Source organism: Benincasa hispida, chromosome 1 (assembly GCF_009727055.1).
Source record: "Benincasa hispida cultivar B227 chromosome 1, ASM972705v1, whole genome shotgun sequence".
In the NCBI taxonomy this organism is placed as follows: Eukaryota; Viridiplantae; Streptophyta; class Magnoliopsida; order Cucurbitales; family Cucurbitaceae; genus Benincasa; species Benincasa hispida.
Genome location: NC_052349.1, coordinates 72,677,887 through 72,698,333, shown reverse-complemented (window position 1 = coordinate 72,698,333; position 20,447 = coordinate 72,677,887). Strand labels below are relative to the sequence as shown.

The 20,447-nt window shown below is 34.6% G+C and overlaps 1 protein-coding gene across 1 annotated transcript; it reads left to right on the top strand.

Moving 5' to 3' along the window:
- Positions 1–10,607: 10,607 nt before the first annotated feature.
- LOC120074402 lies at positions 10,608–19,733 on the top strand. Its single transcript, XM_039027519.1, has 5 exons — positions 10,608–10,765; positions 10,905–11,038; positions 11,121–11,583; positions 12,650–12,777; positions 18,920–19,733. Exons 2-5 carry the CDS (start codon positions 10,961–10,963, stop codon positions 19,379–19,381), a joined length of 1,131 nt encoding a protein of 376 aa, XP_038883447.1. The 5' UTR covers positions 10,608–10,765; positions 10,905–10,960; the 3' UTR covers positions 19,382–19,733.
- Positions 19,734–20,447: the final 714 nt, after the last annotated feature.

The window sequence follows — 20,447 nt, the reverse complement described above, 5'->3', positions numbered from 1 at the left end:
AACATTTTTATTGAATAACCTCAATAACAATTTTATTGTAAAATAGAATATGTTTAATGTTTACAAACCATGAGTTCTAGAACATACAACCGAACAAACTCCCACTTGGACTAAAACTCCAGTGAGGTTATTTATATATACAATGTTGAGTGTGAGAGAAAAAACATAAATACAATAAACTAGGGCACCACATATCCATGACTTCTCCCACTTGTCCTAGATTTACATAACCCGTAGTCCTAGATTCACCAGGTGACCCTCAAACACTTTAGCCCTGAGAACCTTAGTAAACGGATCAACAATGTTGTTTTCTGAGGCTATCTGCATAACGATCACATCTTCTCAATTTACGATCTCTTTGATGAGATGGTATTTGTGCCCAATGTGCTTTTCGCACTTATGACTTCTAGGTTCTTTAGAATTGGAAATTGCTCCACTGTTATCACAATAGAGGGTGATAGACAGATGCATATTTGGAACTACTTCCAAATCGGTTAAGAACTTTTTTAGCCAAACTACTTCATTTTTCACTTTGTATGCAACCACGTACTCCGCTTCCATGGCGGAGTCAGCAATACAGCTTTACTTTATACTCCTCTAAACTATAGCTCCTAGAGTGAACACTAATCCTAAATTTGATTTCCTCGAATCTATATCGGTCCTTCGTATAGGTGGCTACCTAAAAACAACATGCAGGTGGAATATAGGAATCTAATGGTGCATCCTAATGGAGGAGATCGTAGGATGCGTTGACAAACTTCCTTCTCCCACTTACTATGAACAACTTTCCCTATTCACCTTGTCAATGACCCATGCAAACACTTTCCAAATGAAGTGATCGCCTAAAAACGAGACGAAGCTGAACATGAATCTCATGGTGTGAACTCTTAGGGACGTGAGAGCTAAAAATGATTTTTCTCCCACTGAAGTGTTCTAGATAGTTTTTTTGGTTATATTTTTACTTAGGTATATTATGGCTAATTAATTAAAATCTAAGTCTAGGTGTTTATCCAAATATAACTTTTATACTAGATTTAATCTATGATGTCTAAGTGATAAACTTTTTTATTACCTCACATCGCTCATGCATGCTCGTAAAATCGAGTTAACAAAACTCAAGAACCGGCTCGATCTCCAGGTAGCAAGTGTTCCATATATTGTCAACTTAAATACCTCCAGCCTTAGACAGGATCTTGTCGAGTGAGTTTGTAACCAAAGTGTTACAAGATAACAACCTATTTTAACTATTAAAACAAGTTGTCATTTGTCAACTCTAGGTGAGCATGCGTTTATCTTTATTATAGATTTTTAAATGTCTAATTCATTTTACGACACTTATAACTTAGACATAATCTATAAAATCCATCATTCATTTCATAACTTAATATATTAACTTATATTAAAATTCATGAAAACCTACACATGCATACAATATGTTATAACACTTATAACATACTTTCAATGCATGCAACATGCTTTCCTATAATGGGGTTTTAAATTTACATAACATATTTTATGCACAAACAAGATTTAATTTAATTAAAACATACATTCATAATGCATAACTAATTAAACACACACTGAAGTGGACCAGTTTTGGCATCTTAAGCAAGCAAATAGCTGAATTATTATAATAATAATTTAAAATTAGCTCTGAACCGCTCCCGAACACTTCAAACTCGCTTGAACAGTTAAAAAACCCTTGAATCGAACCTCTAAGGCACCAAAATAGGCTGAATCAGACCGAAATGATTTGAATTGGGCCAAACCAATCCAGCTAGTTCGTTGCTCCTTGTGAGCGCGCATTTCTGGAAAACTTAAGAACAACGTTGCGATGCTGTTGAAGGAGCACCGCGGTGCTGCTTGACAGAAGAAGTAACATGTTGTCGTTCTTGTTGCGCTTTGCTCCAAAATCTTCCAATTACAACCTAATTTCAACTTTAACGACTCCAGCAAATTTACAGACCTTCTTCACACATTAAAGCCTATAAACAAGAGGCCAATTATAACAATTACAACAGAATTGAAGGTAAATCTAGATGTCAAAACTATAACATATCCACTTCAGCAACCATTATATCCATCATATGAATAAACACCCACCAAACTAAAACTAATGCAAATTGAGTGCTTAAATCATGCTCTGATACCAATTGTAAGAGTTAACTACAAGCATGTAGAAGCAATTAGGATCTTAAGCACTCTAACTACATTAATTTTAGAATTAAAGCATGCATATTCATTAATGGAAATTAGGATTTGAAAGTATAACCTTTGTAGAACTTCAAATTGTTGCAATTCCAAACTTGTTTTTTAGCATGAACAATTTGTGAACAACCGATCCCACTATTCTCCAGCCTTAGAAGGGATTGTGGCATCCAATTTATGATAAGATTGAAGGGAATTTTGAAGAATTGAGATGTTTTGTTTATGAATAATGAAGAACAATTTCTTCTTCAAAAAATCAACTTGCATGAAGAAGTTTTTCAAATAAATTTTCTTCTATTTATAGAAGAAAACACATGCAATCATATTGCATGTAAATTTGACATCAAATAAATCATTAATTAAGTGAGATTAGGTGTTAGGGTTAGTGGAAAAGTTGGAATAAATCCACCAACTCTAATTATTCATTTAATTTTGATTTGCCAAAAATCAATTAAAATGAATTTTAATTATAATTATAATTAACTCAATTAAGTAATTTTAATTAGAAATTTTGTAAAATCAATCTTAAATAAAATTAATTCTAGTAATTAATTTTAAATAAAATTAATTTTAAGTAATTAATTAAATAAATTTAATATCAAATATTGAATTAATAATGAACACCAATCTCGAACATGAATCCTTATTTATGTATAATATTTAAATCATATTTAAATATTTCCAACTCTCTTTTTGTTTAATCTGTTGGGGATGATGCCCTAAACTCTCGTGTCCTGTAGTTTGTAAACACAGTTTTTGAATAAACACTTGTGATGTATAATATATGATATTTTATTTACTTTTATCTATGAACATTGGATGTTTTATTTGCTTTATCACAAACCAATAAACTAAGATCCCTAGTTTTCGTTTGTAACTTAAGCATGTATGTGGAGACATACAGGTAGATTATGTCTTATACGATAACTAAAATGGTCTATAGTATATGATATAGGAGAGAAATCTTATCCTGGTAATGCTACGGATGCGGCCCGCTTTGTAGAATAGTTACAAGTATTATGACTTGCTCTAGATGGTCTGATCCTGATTATTCATGTGAAGACATGCAAGCTAGGGTATCCTATACAAAGAAGTTTGTACAAGACCAGACCACAAAGTGTAATAGTCTCGTTATATAACGCCGTTCATGACAGAGACTTCACTTCACTAGGATGACCATAGGTAATATGATCTCAATCCTGAGTGAGTTAAGAACTCCTGCCTTTGAGGGCGGTTCTTTAATTTGCATGGGTGTAAGTGGCCAAATCGCCCACTGGAACCTACCACTTTGGAAATTCGTCTGATTTTGGAGCTGGGAACTCAGCTACACAAGATGGAATTCACTCTTTCCCCGAAGCAGGGGTAAGTAGTTAGATTGCTTCCTTAAAGGTTGATTCCGGGTCTTGAACGATGTGGTGCCACTCACCTTCTCATAGTCTGAGAGGTATCCACACATAGTAGGACTATGTTGTATTGTTCATTAGAGGGATTAGTGGTACCCAAGGAGTTAGACGTAACTACAGAGGCAAAATAGTAAATTGGCAAAACTGTACTTATGAGCATCTGTGAAGGATTATCGTACTGCAGTTGTCGGTCTTTAGTGGAATGACTGAAGTTAATGGATGGTGGATCTCGTGGCTAAAGAGTTTAGTAAGCTATTCACGTATCATTAGAACTTTGAGCCATAGGTCCATAAGGTCCCCTTGGTAGCTCATTGGGTTCAAGTTGAGAATCAGTTTTTGGGTCAGTTTAAAGTGTTCAAATTGATAAGAGGGAGTTCGATTATATATGATATGATTGAACTGGTTAATTATATATGATATGATTGACATTATGTATGAGATACATTAATTGGAGGAAAATGATATAAAATGATTTATATCTAGTGGAGGAGAAAAAGACTATGGTTAATATATTGCATATGATGTGATATTAAACCATAGGTTAATGAATATAATATGATTATATTTATTATTTAATTTTACAATTATAGGATAATTGTGTCGGTTTTTCTCCGTAACAGTGAGATAGTGGGAGGTTGCATTCAGTTTTCATAACTGAAGGATAAAATGAAGATCGTTTTCATTTTACAATAGATCAGACATTCGCTCACGTTTGGTATATACTTCCTATCGCATAGCAAACCGAGAGTCTACACAATAGCTCAACATTTCTAAACGATAGTATACACGCGCATAGTTTACTAAACAATCGTGTACCTCTACCTAAACGATTAAACATTGTTTATATGATAGACACCAGAGTTCTCCCATTTGCCTGGTCGTGGTATACGATATTCTCTCCCTCCTTCCCTTTACCAAATCCAACAGAGCCTACACCTTCTGGATTCTCACACCGAGAATACCGAGAGTTCTAAGTGGTAGTGTCTGCCTTGCCGCTAAGTTTGTGTGGAGTCCATTTGTGGGTAGACGATCGTGATTTGGTGGACGATTGCTTGGACGATCCAAGCGAGAGCGAGAGAAGCAATCCTTGGACAAGAACGAGTTTTCTGTGAAAAAGGGTTTTTCAACTGGTATGTTTTCGTTCTCTTTGTTGTTTAAGTTTCAAAGCATGCCTGTAATTTGTTGTTAAATGCATATCTATTCTGTTAGATTGTGAATGCAATAATTCTGTCACAATGAGTTTGGAACGATCTCGCTTCTGCTCAGAGGTACTCTTTGATAAGAGTTCCTTCATAATCCAACAATTAAACGTCAATTATATCGCATATAATTAACAATAATTTCCTAAACTGAATTTGAACGTTTCAAATTCTCTCATCACATTGTCTTAAGGTCTAATCTGATATGAACTAGCAGGGAATCTAATGGAGCTACAGATCATGAACTCCAATGATCCAAGATTAATCGGCTAAACTCTTTAACCTAATTAATTAATATTCATTACTACTGAGACACTCCATTAAAGTCTAGTAGCTGCACCCTCCTCACTGTAGATATATTTATATCTACTTGATTTAGCCATGATTAGTAAGTCGATTCTTCACAGATTATTCATAATTATAGTTAGCCAAAGTTATCGTTTTACCCCTGTAATTACATCTTACTCCTTAATTTCCATTGATCCTCTAATGAACAATTGGTTGTTCCAACCACCAAAGCAAGTCCCTCTCATGAGAGGGTGGAGTCCTTTGTTCAAGACTCGGAGTAAGCACTTAAAAGAACAATATTTATTTACAATCCCTAAAATTAGGTAGAAGTGAATTCCATTTTTGCAGAACTATGCCCAGCTATCTAACCGATCTTCCCCTTAAAATGGAAGGCTTATTGAGTCGATGTTGTTAAGTCACTCTCACCCATGCAAATTAAAGGATAATCTCAAGTAACTAGGAGTTCATAGTTAGCTTATGATTAAAATTGAGTTACCTAGATCATTTGAAATTGTCAGTCTTATCAGTAAACGGTGTTATAAAGTAAAAGTGACTATTTCGTGGTTCGATCTTATGCAAACTCATTGCATAGGATGCCCCAACTCGCATGTCTCCACATGAACGAATCAAGATCACATCGTTTGTATTAAATACAAAGTATCGTATCCTTAGTGTCCCTAGGTTAAGATATCCAACTTGATCCTTATACTATAGACCATTTTGGTTATATATTCGAACTTGATCCATTTTTATGTCTCCACATAAAGTTCAAGTATTCAAGTTATAGCTAGGGTTTTTTTAGTTTATTGAATTTAGGGTCAAAATGTGCAATTTACATATTCAATAATATTTTTACCAAATAACCTCAATAACAATTTTATTATAAAATAAAATATGTTTAATGTTTACAAACCACGAGCTCTAGGATATACAACCCAACAATTTATCTCATCCACACAAAGCTAAATCTCAAACAGATTATCTGTTCACATATTGAGAAACTGCTATATCATGGCGATCAGTGAAACAAACCATAACAGCTACTTCCTGAAGTCATGTTAAAATTCTTGTAATTCACAAGACAAGTCGAGAATGTGTATGGCAAAGATCATAACTCAGCACATTCGTGGAACATGTGGTTTGTATTTTAGTAAAAATCTTCCAACGATATTATATGAAGACAAAACAACATGTATAAATCAAATCAGAGGAGGATATATTAAAGAAGATATAACTCATGATCTTGAAGAAAATGGTGACACCAATGTACAACAAATTTGTTCGAAGGATAGTTTGGTAGACTTATTTACGAAGTCATTTCCTACTTTAACTTAGAAATTGGTACACAACATTGGAGTGCGGCGACTTAGAGATCTCAAATGATGTTTCCATGAAGGAAAACAAATATACTGTATTCTTTTTAAGAGTATTAGATTATATGAAATATGTATTCTTTTTCCTTCACTAGGATTTATTTTCCAATGAATTTTTTTCCTAATAAGGTTTTAACGAGACATATTTCAGATATATAATGGGTATCTAACAGGGAGTATTATATAAATATTACAATAAAATAGATGCCCATCCTTCATGTCTCCATGTGTCTTTGTACATGTTGGCCATTTGTCTTACAACTACACATTATTAATGTCCAAATATGCCCACCTCCTACTTACCGAATCGCCTATAAACAAAAACATTTGGTGGATTTATATGGGTGTGTGAATATTGGAGAGAAATCGTAACTTTTTAGAGAGAAATTAGAGAAAATTTCGTAATTTAATTATTTTCTTTAAGTTATTTATTTATATTATTTTAATATTATAATTTCTCGGTATTTGTATTCTGTTATGCTCCTCAATTTTACAACAGAACCATATTTATGACTTTAGTAATAGTATAAAGATAAAATTTGTCTTGATTATTATTTATCGTTTCTTTTGGGAGAGGTTAGAATTCACAATTAGAAATGAAATTTTCTGACTGCCGAATGTAAAATCTTCACATTTTCAATTTTTTGACATTTGGAAGAAAAAAAGGCAACAAAATATCTCTAATATAAATAATAAAGATTCGAAAAAAATTGTAAAAATTAACTCTAAGTTAGGTTAAAAATACTTTTTGTCTCTGAATTTTCATGAAAATAACGATTTAGTCCATGAATTTCAGTTTGTAATGATTTAATCCCTACACTTTCAATTTTGTAACAAATTAGTTCATGAACTTTAATATGTAATAATTTAGTCCTTCTACTTTCAAATTTGTAATAATTTAGTTTCTAATGTTAAAAATAATCAAATTTGAAGTCAACTTTATTATTTTATGATGTGGACTTTATGTTTAGTAAAAATATTGAGTATCAAATCAGTTTATCGATTTATTTATGTAAGAAAGCTCATTAATTTTTCATACTAATTTCTACGATGGGGATTAAATTATTACAAATTCAAAATTATCAGGACTAAATTGTTACATACTAAAATTCAGGGACGGTTATGAAATTGAAAGTTCAAGGACTAAATCGTAACAAACTACAGTTCAGGGACTAAATTGTTACTTCTATGAAAGTTTAACGACTTTTAACATTCCAAGTTATGAGATGGTTCCAATTACACAATTGGACTTGCTATTTGTTACAAATTACAATCAATCTCTTTGTTACTATTGATAATTGATATACTTGTAAATTTAATTTTCTGATATCACTATTAACATCAATATTTTAATCTTTGATTTCAAACGCTTCTCAACAGTGATGTTAGACCTATCATTTTGTTACTCACACACAATATAGCGAACAAAAACAAAAATAAATTAAGGTGAAATCAAAATAATATAAACTCTTAGTCTTGGTCACGATTTTTTTGTTATATTTATCTAAAGATAACCGTTTGTACGTACAAACATATATGAATGCAGATCCAGAGCATGAAAATATGAATTTTAGATAATATTCTAGATTAATTTGAATAAAAAATCTAGATTAATTATACATTTGATTTATCTACATCAAATAAGATTAATGTTAATTTCTTTTTTTTTGTTAATAACTCTCTCCATCTAATAAATATACGAATTTTCAAATAAATCATCATATTTTTTTTTTGCCAAATTTCTTAATAATTGAAGTAACTTGTCATCATGTACATCTTTGGTAAATATCTCTATAATTAATCAATTAATCACAAGATAAGATTATCCGTTGAATTTTTAAGAAATAGAATTAAAAGTAAAAGGAAGAATGTATTTTTATGTTCCAGATTCTAATAATCAATAATGATGGGATAACAATAAGTTTAAGAAGCTTGAATGGTTAAGTAATTAGAGTTCTCTAACTTTATGAGATTAGAAAAAAAAAGTTTTAAAGGACACTAGAGCAAAAGTATATTACTTTTAATTGGTTGCTTTATAGAATTGCTAAGGGTTCTTTTTATAGGGATTTACCAAAATTTGACTATGGTCAAAATTTTACTTCCATATAGAATTTAGATAAATGTTGTGAATGGTTGATAAGGTTTAGAATGATGTGTTTTAATGAACCCCATCTAATGTCATTTCATTTCTTTGTGATAACAATGTTTTCTACACATTCTAAAATGTATTTACTTAAAATAGTTTAAACTTAATGAACATTAAAAGTACATATATAGGTGTTTTAAATGGTTGAAAAGTTAAGAAAAAGTGCATATAAATATATATAATATAAAAGGAAGAAAAATGGTTAATTATATTACAAATGATGAGGGTGTGAAATGACAAAAGAATAAAAAGCATTGAGGGGACATGATTAAAGAGATGTAATGGAGATTGTCTTGGAGTAACCTAATAATTTTTTAAATCAAATAAAATAAAAATCCCTTTGATCTTTGTGACATTATGGAATAAAAATTATTTGTATAATTTGCAATTTGTCTTTTGGATCTTATGTATTATAAAGGTTGGCATGCAATAAAAGTCTTGATGACCTTACTAGATTGTGCCTTCTCTATTTGGCGCATAGTTTTTATTAGTTTTTTTTAATATATATATATATATATATTAATTATATGGTAGACCTAATTGTTTTAGATCCATTATTTTTAAATTAATATTTGATTTATGTTTATGTGACAAATAGTGATAAACATTGTTATTTTCTTAAAAAATTCTTATAAAAAATAGAAGGTTAAGATATAGTAATATTGCAATAATATATGAGAAAAATAAAAAAGAGTAACTTTTATCAAACAATTACTCAATTCAATTCATACCTACAACATTTTTCTCTCCTTCTAAAAAATAATTTGGAACAAGACAAATAAAATTTGGTCATGACTTATGATAATATTAAGATCACTCTCCCACTAAGAAAAAACAGAAGAAAGAAAAACAGAGACAAAAGACCACTTCAATATATTTCCTCTTATAATCCACATCATTTTTAGACTTTTTATTTCTCTTTGTAAAATATGATATAATATACCACAATTGATATAGTTAAAAAAAAAGGCATAAATTCATACTTAAGAATTCTATGTTAAATAAATAAGCACAACAAATATTCAAAACTATTATAATTTCATATACTATTATAATTAACTTTACGCCACAAATAAAAGTTTAGCATCAATCAACCATAAATTATATTGTCACACATTAGAATATTAGGATAACATTTTGGTTTTTTTAAAAAAATATGTAATATTTATCATATGGTGAACATAACTCAAAGGGTATACATATGTGATCAGGTAGTTATACGCTCCAACTCTATATCAAATTCAATATCAATTATGAGTTGGGCGCTTTAACTATTCAACCATGGACTCTTAGCAGGCATCGTACATAGTGAATACCTAAATTTCAATTGAAATGAAATTTTTATGATACATTAATTAAATTTAGGATTTCTCAATGAAAGAATATCAATAAAGTTGTTTATCGTTTGAATTCCTTTACCTAAGAAATAAAATAAAAATAAAAATTGCCAAAGTTAGATTGACTCATTAGTAATTAGCATGTACTCTTTCCCATGAAGTTAGAGATTTAAGTTCCAACTTCCACAATTATTATACTAAAAAGGAAATATGTAAACTTTTGTGGTCACATGACCAAGTCTATAAATATTAATGGAGATTATAATTTCGAGCACCAAAATGAAAAATTATTACCTATATAATAGGAAATATATGACTCAAAACTCAAATGTAAACATATAACATTCTAAAATCTATTAGCTAAATGAAAATTAAAATTAAAACTTAGAGGTAACAATGTAATATTATGAAATTCAAGGACCAAATTGAAATTAAACTTAAAAAAATTGGGACAAAAGGGTATTTTTGTATATAATAACATGCCATTTGATTAATACGATTTTCGAAAAATAAACATGTATAATTACTTTTTTAGAATGCAAAATTTCCCTCTTTTGAAGTCCCTAAGCCCACATGTTGACAATTGGGCATATGAAAATGGGCCTAATGGGCTTCCATTCGTTAGCGTTGACTGGTCAGTCAACGCCATTCGTCTTCGTTCTCCAGACACTGTTCAAAATAGCAGTTGAACTTGAGCCCTACGATCGAGCTCCTTCAGCTTTCTTCCTTGCTTCGTCCAGAAGCATATGGTAACCCGTGTGCTTATGGATCATCGAACGAAGCCATGGAATCATTTGTCGTCTTCTATTAGGTGAGTTATGTCTTAGTTTGCTCCGCTGGTTCCAACTTACTGTCCACCTTCTTCTTCATGTTTCTGGTTTTTTGTTACTTGTTACTCTTGCTGATCTATGGCGTTTGATTTTACTTTACTTCCTGTTTCCATGAAATAGGGTTCGATGTTAGTGCAAAGGCAATAAATCGTATTGTTCTTTATACATTTGACGTTATGAAGACTCAGTTTCGTACTTCGGTTGGATTCTTTTTGGTGTTGCTAATTTGTTACTGCGCTCGTGTTGATTCAAAGGTACGAGAGGTTCATTTCGCTTCTGTAGGATTGAATTTACCATTTCTGTTTAGCGTCTCGTTGGCGATGGATTTGAATGTAGGTGGAAGATAGTGCAAACAATGGTCTAGATTCGAAAACAGTGAATAAAGCAAATGATGCAAGCAAGGATACCGGGTCTAATAAGGATCTTAATTCTGTTTCTGCTGGTAAGGAAAAGAAGTATGAACATCAAGTAAGCATCTCAAAGGAGGGTGTTAAGAACAGTGGGGATAAAATTAAGAAGGATCCTGAAAGTAAAACAATATCGGAAGAAGGTGCAAATAAAGTAAAGAAGGACGGTGGTTTAGGCGAAGAAGGAAGGAATAAGGGAGAGAAAGAAAAGGGGAAGCCGGTAGATAATTCAGTTTCAAAGGAAGCATCTAAGAGTAGTGGGAAGGGCGAAAGTACAGTATCTTCAGAATCGAAAAGAAAGGATGGCTCTTCGGGTGAGGATTGTGATTCATCAAATAAATGCACTGATGAGGGAAATAAGTTGGTTGCTTGCTTGCGAGTACCGGGAAATGGTACGCATTTACAGCAATTGGGTTTAATTGTCTTACTAAATATGGTGCTCTCAGTTGTTTTCTGTAACGATTCCAATACTTTTTGTCCTATTTATTTCTGTAAACGGCCGTTCCTTAATCTCTCTAAAATGTTGCTCTTGTTTTACATCCCTAGTCTGAATATGTGATGATGATTTTAATAGGTTTCCATATTCTTGATTTAAAATGTCGGCTTGCTGGGTGGGATAGGAGCTACATAATCCTGATCAGTATAACTTGAAATCTTATTGCATGGATGAGTATGGAGTTTGCATGTGTAATAGTTTTACAACATAATCTAAATTTTGACTTAAGCAGTTGGTAAAATTCTGAAGGTTCAAGGCAGAGATATATTAGGACTTTAACCATCGTAAAGGCAGATGCTGTATTGATCTTCACATTTAAAAACTTTAGATTTTCTTTTACAACATAATCTTAATTTTGACTTAAGCACCTGGTAAAATTCTAAAGGTTCGAGGTAGAGTTGAGCTATGACTTTAATTACTGTAAAGGCACGTGCTGTATTGATCTTCATATGTTCTGTAATCATGGATAGAAGTCTCGAGAAAATTTTCTTATGGAAAGCTTTATTTATTTTTTGTTTTTGTTTTTTTTTTTCCCAGCGTCAAGTTCCATGGAGTTTAAGTCAAAAGCCTAGATGGACTTGTTAAAGTGGTGATTGATAGTTATAGATTCTCTTTTTCTTTCTCAATGTTGTTTTCCTCTGTGAACATCAATTTCCAATGTAACTTCTCTGAATGATAACCAATCTTACCTAGCCGACCAAAAATTTTCGAATATTAGATGTTCTTTCCTCTGACTAATTGGCATCTGGGTGGCGTTATGAATGTGTATCAACCAATTGATATCTATTGCAATATCCCATCTGATCTCTGAAGGATTAGGGGGGTTTCTGTGTATTGGAACTAAATGTATGTTTAGAATATTGGTTAAGGAATTCTTGTGATTAACTAATGGGATTGCTACAGACTGAAATATGTGTGTGTATTTTCAAATCTTACGTTCTTGTATGTATACAATGTTGCAGATTCTCCTCAACTTTCGTTGCTAATCCAGAACAAGGGAACAGGTCCTCTTACTGTCAAAATTTCTGCGCCTGATTTTATTCATCTGGAGAAGAGTGAAGTTCAACTTCAAGAGAAAGAAGATAAAAAGGTAATAAGACCATTTCATTCGATGCTCAGCAAAACGTAACCCTAAATAATGAAACGTTTAAGTTAGATGATTAGTTATTTTGATGAAAAGATCAATGACTAACCAATCCCCAATCTCTCTTCCTTTAATACTTGTTGTTGGGTCTTTCGCTCCTTGTTACATTATATGTCAAATTTTCATGCACTGCACCCTATTGTTTTTTCTTTAAGACAAAAAAGATGGATGATAAGACATCCTCCCTAACCTCCCAAGTGTCACAAGAAAAACCTCTAGCTAGTGAATATGGAGGCAGGAGAGTAGTTATGAGTCTTTTGACATTCCCTAGATGAAGAGCCCCCCCGAAAGGCAGTAAACGACGTTCCATCTATTTGATTTCCAACTCGACAAATAAGTCCATTCTCCATAAAACTCTTAGTTTTGCTCCCTGACCATAGGCAAATGACACATCCTCCACCTTTCTGAAAATTTTCCAGTTTAGTAATTATTGGTTGTGAATTGGTTTTACATAATAACTATGTAGTTATTATGGATTCAATGGAACTGCAGACTTACAATGAGGGATCAAGGGTTTTTACAAGAAATAATATTATTTTCTTGGCAAGAATAAATAGGTTCTCACACCCCCCCTGAGGAGATAAGAGAAGCATTTCATTAAAAACTGAAATTATACAGAAATAGGAGGATAAATGTACTCTCCCTAGAGAGCCAAAGGAGTAACAGTTGAGCTTTCCAATTGACTTGAATTAGAAAAAGAAAAAAAAAGGAACATATACAAAAAAGTTTGGATATAGAACTCCATTTAGGGTTCAAAAGTTCGGTAGTTCAGTATAGTGAAAATCGTTCTTGTATCTGAACTTCCAAATACCATGCTTCCTCTCCAATGTAGGCACTGCAATCGTGGCTAGGGCACTTGACCTTAGAACATTGGCTATGTTGAAGATGTATTTATTAAGTGTATTTCTACAAAGAACTGTACAGGGGTATAAATACTGTATTAACACCCTAAGAATAGAGCCTAACCATATCCTAAAGACTTTCCAAAGGAGACCTAGTATACATTCACACCCTCCCTCAAACTCAAGGTGGTAAGGTTGGAATCAACTTGAGTTTGTTAAGTAGTTGGAGAAAATGACCAGGAGGTAAAGCTTTGGTGAGAATGTTGACAGGTTGCTCAGCGGTGGAAACAAAGCATAACATCAGAGTTTTGCTCAGGAGATGATGACGAACAAAGTGAATATCATTCTCAATATGCTTGGTGCGTTCATGAAAAACATCATTGTGAGCAATCTGAATGGCACTACGATTGTCATAGTGAAATATAATGGCAAACGACTGAGGGACTCCCATATCAGCAAGAAGCCAACGAAGCCACAAGAGTTCTGACGTAGCATCAGCTAGAGCACGATATTCAGACTCTGTACTATAATGAGAAATAACACTCGGTTTCTTATTGTGTCAAGAAATGAGAGAATCACCAAGGTAGAAACAATAACCGGGAGGTAGAACGTCGATCAGTAGGATCACCAGCCCAATCAGCATCAGAATAGCCTGATAAAACCAGGGAAGATTGGGAACAAAACTAAAGTCCATGCCCTAAAGTACCTTTGACATAATGGAGGATACGAAGAACAATAGTAAATGAATGGTCCGAGAGGCAGGCATGAACTGACTAACAATGTGAACAACATATGCAATGTTAGGACGAGTGACTGTCAGGACTGCCAACAAGCTGACGATGGAGACTGCCATCCTCAAGTGGAATTCCATCAAACAAAGTCAAGTGAACATTGGGATCGAGTGGTGTTAGAACTGTGACAGAGTCAGTAATACCAGAGCACACTAAAAGATTTGAGACATACTTTATTTGAGACAGCGAATAACTAGCAAAACTCAACGATACTTCAAGGCCAAGAAAGTAACTGAGTGAACCCAAGTCCTTCATGTAGATCAGAGATAGCTTGAGGATCATCCTCAGTAATAATCATATCATCAACATACAGGAGAAGAACAATGCCATGAGTTGTCAGCCGTGTAAATAGTGTCGTGTCATGAGATTGGATGTATATCCAAGTTGAATAATAGTGGAACTAAAAGTTGCAAACCAAGCTCGAGGAGCTTGCTTCAAACCATACAATGCTCGTCGGAGGAGGCATACCTTCTGGGATGGAAAAGAGACACCTGGGGGCCGTTGCATGTATACTTCCTCAGATAAGGCTCCATTAAGGAAGACGTTCTTGACATCCATTTGAAAAAGTGGCCACTGTCAACTGCTAAGAGACACCGAGCAGATGTCATTCGTGCCATAGGTGCGAAGGTTTCTTCGTAATCGATCCCATACTCTTGAGAATATCCTTTTGCTACCAATCGAGCTTTATAACGCTCAACAGAACCATCAGAGTGAGTCTTGATCTTATAGACCCACTTGCAACCAATGGGTTTCTTTGGGGGGGGGGAGTAAGTCAACGTAGTCCCATGTGTGCATTTTATCGAGAGCCTGGAGTTCTTCTCTCATAGCCCGCTACCATAGGGGATTAGTATTTGTCTCACGAAAGGAGATAAGTTCAACCAAGGAACTGATAGTAGAAAAATAGTGAAAATCTCGAAGGTGAGTAGGAGGTGCCTTTATCCTAGTGGAGCGTTGAATAGAAGGGCAGGGTCATGAACAGGTCCAGATTCAACAGGTGAGACAGAAGGTTGATCAAGGTCAACAGAGACAGGCACAGACTGTTCAAGCTCAGAATCATCAGAAGATGCAGAAGAGGGGAAAGGATCAAATGAATCATTAGAAACATAGGGAAGAGGACTCAAGATGAAAGGTTGAGAGATTAGAGAACATAGTGTGCTCCCAAAAAGTGACATGGCGGGAGATGCGCAATATGTTAGAAAGAGGGTCCCAACAACGAAAACCTTTGTGTTCAGTTTCATAGCCAAGAAAGCAACAGAGACGTGCACATGCTTCTAATTTGGTGTGTTCACGAGGGTTAAGAAGTACAAAACATGCACAACCAAAGACCTTGAGATTATAGTAATCAGGAGAAGTACCATATAAGCGTTCAAATGGAGAAGCATTTTGAAGAACAGATGAAGGAAGACAATTGATTGTGGAGACAGAGGTAAGAGCGGTTTCACCCCAAAACTTTACAGGACAGGAGGTAGATAGAAGTTGGGCCTGGATGGAGTCTAGGATGTGACGATGTTTTCGCTCCGCTCGCCTATTCTGTTGAGAGGTATGAGGACAAGAGCACTGAACAAGGGTGCTTTGCTGGTTGCTGGGTGAGAAAGGAAAGGAGCCTGGAGTCCTCCTTATATTCAAAGGCGTTATCTGTACGCAGAACCTTGATTGGGCGAGAAAACTGAGTGTGAACCATATTAGCAAAATCAATATATATTTGAGACAGGGAAGAACAGTGTTTAAAGAAATATATCCAGGTAAACCGAGAGTAATCATCAATGAATAAAACAAAGTAGCGATACCCATTGATAGTGGAAATAGGAGCAGGTCGAGTTAAGTCAAAAAGACTATCGCTTATAGAACTAGACTGGAAAAAAGACAATGCAGGTTGTTTTGCAAGTTTGCAATTCAAATAGTTAAAAGATACAAACTTGGAGACGTTATTCAAATTGTGACTAGAGATTAAATGATGGAGTTTTTCTGAAGAAGCATGATCGAGACGGAGATGCCACTGATAGATAGCAAAGTCGGTAACAGGGGCAGAAAGAGAACAAATAGGAAGTCGAAGAGATGTGAGCTCAAACAATCTTCCCACTTTGCGGCCCGTACCAATCATCTGTCCCGTCCGCGAATCCTGAACCTGACACCTAGTAGAAGAAAAAGACAATTAAACCAAGGTCACACAATTGTCCGACGGAGACAAGATTAAAGGACAGATTGGAACACAATAAGTATTGGAAAGCTGTAACAGGGAAGTGTCAACGGAGCCAACATAGGATATGGTCATGCAATTATCATCAGCAGAATAAATGGGAGGAAGAGATTTGACAGGAGTGGGTGCAGTCAAGAGAAAAATTAGACGTTATATGATTGCAACAAGCGGGATCAAGAAGCCATCTATTACCTGGGGAGACCGCAAAAGCGGAGGAATTGGATGAAATCACCTGTTTAAGCAAGTCTTGTAAGTCACTCATTTGAATAGTAGACAAGGAAGGTTCAGAGGCAGCAGAAGAGACAACAACAGCAACAACAAAAGCAGAGCCATGATTAGGTGTAAAAGATCGAGACTTGGAGGTATGCCCGGTGGTCGCGGTGGTCTTATAGGATAGTTTTTCAGAATATGACCTCTTTTTTGACAGTATCTGCATTCGACTTTTGGACAGTTAACAAACTTATGCCCAGTAAGTTTACAGTTTTTACAAAAGGAAGCTCCAGAAGTACCAGGCATATGAGTACTGGCGAGTACAACCTTCGATTGCTGGGAAGAATTGATGTCAAGACGTTTTTCTTCAAACATAATTTCCTGAATTGCTACATCTAGAGATGAAAGGGGACTACGGTGGAGCAAAGCAGCACGGATCGACTCATTTTTTGGATGAAGTCCCATAAGCACCTTTATAAGGCGAAAGTGATCAGTACTAATTTTAGCTTGATCCAATTGTGTCCAGACTGACTGAAGTGTAGCCAAGTAGTCATTAACAGATTGCCCCGTCTCTTGAGTAAGATTAATTAGAGTGTTGTGCAGTTGATAGTAGTGAGCTAAGCCAATGGACTAAAACCGGGTAGACAAGAAATCCCACAAACTCTTGGCATCATCAAACACATCAAACTGAACGTGAATAGTCGGTATAGATGTATTTCCGAGCCAAGTGATGATTTGATGGTTTTTGCTATTCCAATCTTCTAATCGTTCAACAAATTTAGTATCGTCCTCAGTGGATATCTTGATTGGCTGAGGAATATCACTGGTGACAATTTGCCATAATTTACTTCGATTAGGAAACTCTTCATTTGATGGGCCCAAGTAATGTAATTTATCCCATTAAGAATAGTACTAATGGGACGAAATACATGATCTTTTTCCATGTGGCTTGGCGGTTTGGAAGGAGAAGAAAACCAGGGAGGCTTGGCAGCTTGGTGGCTTGGTGGGAGGGATCGAGGGTCAAGTTCTGGACTGGGAATCGGGGATCGAGGATCGAGTTATGGATCGGGGATCAGGGATCGAGTTCTGGATCGGGAATCGGGGGTTGAGTTTTGGACCAGGGATCGGGGGTCGTGGTTTGGATTGGAAATCGGGGATCGAGTTCGATCGAGGATTGAGTTCTGGACTGGGGATCAGGGGTCAAGTTCTACACAGTGGGGATCGAGGATTGAGCTTTTCACAGTGGGGATCGAGGGTCGAGTTTCTCATAGTGACTTCGGACAGGGGATCTGGGTGGTTCTTCATGCCGGACTGGGTGGTTGGCACTGGTGCGATGATCGGACGACTGCTAGTAACAAGAACAAGAGGAAGAAGAAACCAGCTAGTAAGGCTCTGATGCCATGTCGAAGATGTATTTATCAAGTGTATTTCTACAAGGAGCTGTACAGGGTTATAAATACTGTATTAACACCTTAAGAATAGAGCCTAACCATATCCTAAAGACTCTCCAAAGGAGACCTAGTCTAAACTTCAAGCCAAGCTTAAGAATGTGGATTATGGTGCAACAAATATTGTAATTTGAGGGGAGAAGAAGACATCACCCAAAGTTGAAAATTCTTTGTCTGCACTTTTGTTGAAATCACATTAAAGAACTTTGTACAAGGCTCTTCTATTAACTCTGACACATTAAAGAAGATAAGTGATGACTTGGTTTGCCTCGAGCATCAGTTATCCTGTCGGTCAGAACAACCAGAACTTTGTACACATTTTTGAGGTCATACTGGTCTTATGCTTCTCTGACAATCCAGCTAACAGGTTCTCATTGAAGAAACAGTAACAAATTATAGCCTGCTATTAAAATCCAATAATAGATCTCATCTATTTATTTGATAATGTTTGAGTTTGACAACTATTTCTTCATGTATCCCAATTACAGTTAGATTCTAATAAAATATGCCTATTTAGTAATATGGAATATGTACTGATTGTAAGATACCTGTACAAAAGTTTCATCGTAATATACACATCCAAATAATCAAATTATGTAGGTAAAAGTTTCAATTGGCGATGGAGGAGATGGAAATGCTATCATTCTGACTGCTGGTAGCGGCCGTTGTAGTCTTGATTTTAGGGATCTGATTGTGCACAATAATGCCAAAGATTCTGATAATGTTTCTAAGTCCTCACGGTTCAGCTACCTCACAAAACCACATATTATTGCAATTTTAGCTTTTGCTGTAATTCTGACAATTGCAGCTGCTTCAGTGTTCATTAGCATTCGTCGTAAAAATTTTGCAAGTAGCAATTCTAAATATCAAAGGCTGGACATGGAGCTCCCTGTTTCCATAGGAGGCAAATCCGTTGCTGACAATAACGACGGATGGGAAAACAGTTGGGATGACAATTGGGATGATGAGACACCACACACACCTTCCTTGCCTGTAACTCCAAGTCTTTCGTCGAAAGGCCTTGCCTCACGACGGTTGAATAAGGAGGGCTGGAGAGATTAATCACCATTATTAGCTTCACACATTCATACACATAGATGAAACCGGTCGAGGGCGAATCCGGTTATCTGTGGTTTTCGGTCAGGATTTCATTATACAAGGTATATTGGTACACCCATCTACCCCTTTCTTAAGTACAGCCCTGTCATTTTAAACCAACAAAGCATATGTTTGTTATTGTAGGTGTATCCAACTTCTGTAATTATTATCTCCCCTCAATTTTTCTCTTACATTTCGCTATTGAATTGACGAGGCATTTGTTGGATCAGAACCTCATATATATTTTCTTCTCGTAGAATAGTTTTTACCATTTCTATCATGGATACGAGAACAATTTTTTGCTTTATTACTTTTATTTCAAGCTCTTTATCACGTATAACACATAATATGTTATTTATTTTTATTTTTCTATTTTTAGGATTCAAACTTTTGATCTCTTGGTCGAGGTATACGAGCTATGTTGGTTGCTTTATTTTTTTCTTTTGCTATTACTTGAAGGGAGATTTTCAAAAATAGAAAAATAAGGAAAACTATTTACACAAAATAACAAAATTTAATCTTCTATGATAGAGGCTGATAGAGAATATAGAAGTCTATCAATGATAGAAACTAATAGAAATCTATCACTGATAGATGTTGATAAAAGACTATCAGTGTCTATCAATGTTTTTTTTTTTGTTATTTTTATAAATAGTTGGACATTTTTTTCTATCTTTCAAAATTTTTCTTACTTTAATTGATCTGATTGTGTGTAAGGTGTAGGTTGTCTGATAAAATTAATATACGGCTGGAACAAAGTGTATTTTGCATTTAAAAAAACAATAAGAATCAACCTTTGGAATTTTGCTCCATGGCATGCTCTTATGTTTAAGATGGTTCGGTTATGTACTTAGTGAATACATACATATTTACATTATCATCTTTTAATTTAATTCGGGTAATTGTTTTTTTTACATGTTTTTAGTTTGTGAGAACATAAACGTTGGGTAACTTTCTCGTTTACCATTTCACTCTTTTATTTTTGTTTTTGTATTTGTTTTTTTTGTCGTCGGAATTGTTTTAGAATCAT

What these genes read in the sequence shown, in the direction of transcription:
- LOC120074402 (XM_039027519.1), top strand. Translation starts at nt 10,961, where the DNA reads ATGAAGACTCAGTTTCGTACTTCGGTTGGATTCTTTTTGGTGTTGCTA. An exon ending in GCGCTCGTGTTGATTCAAAG is followed by an intron (nt 11,039 to 11,120) that starts GTACGAGAGGTT and finishes ATTTGAATGTAG; the next exon opens with GTGGAAGATAGTGCAAACAA. An exon ending in CTTGCGAGTACCGGGAAATG is followed by an intron (nt 11,584 to 12,649) that starts GTACGCATTTAC and finishes ACAATGTTGCAG; the next exon opens with ATTCTCCTCAACTTTCGTTG.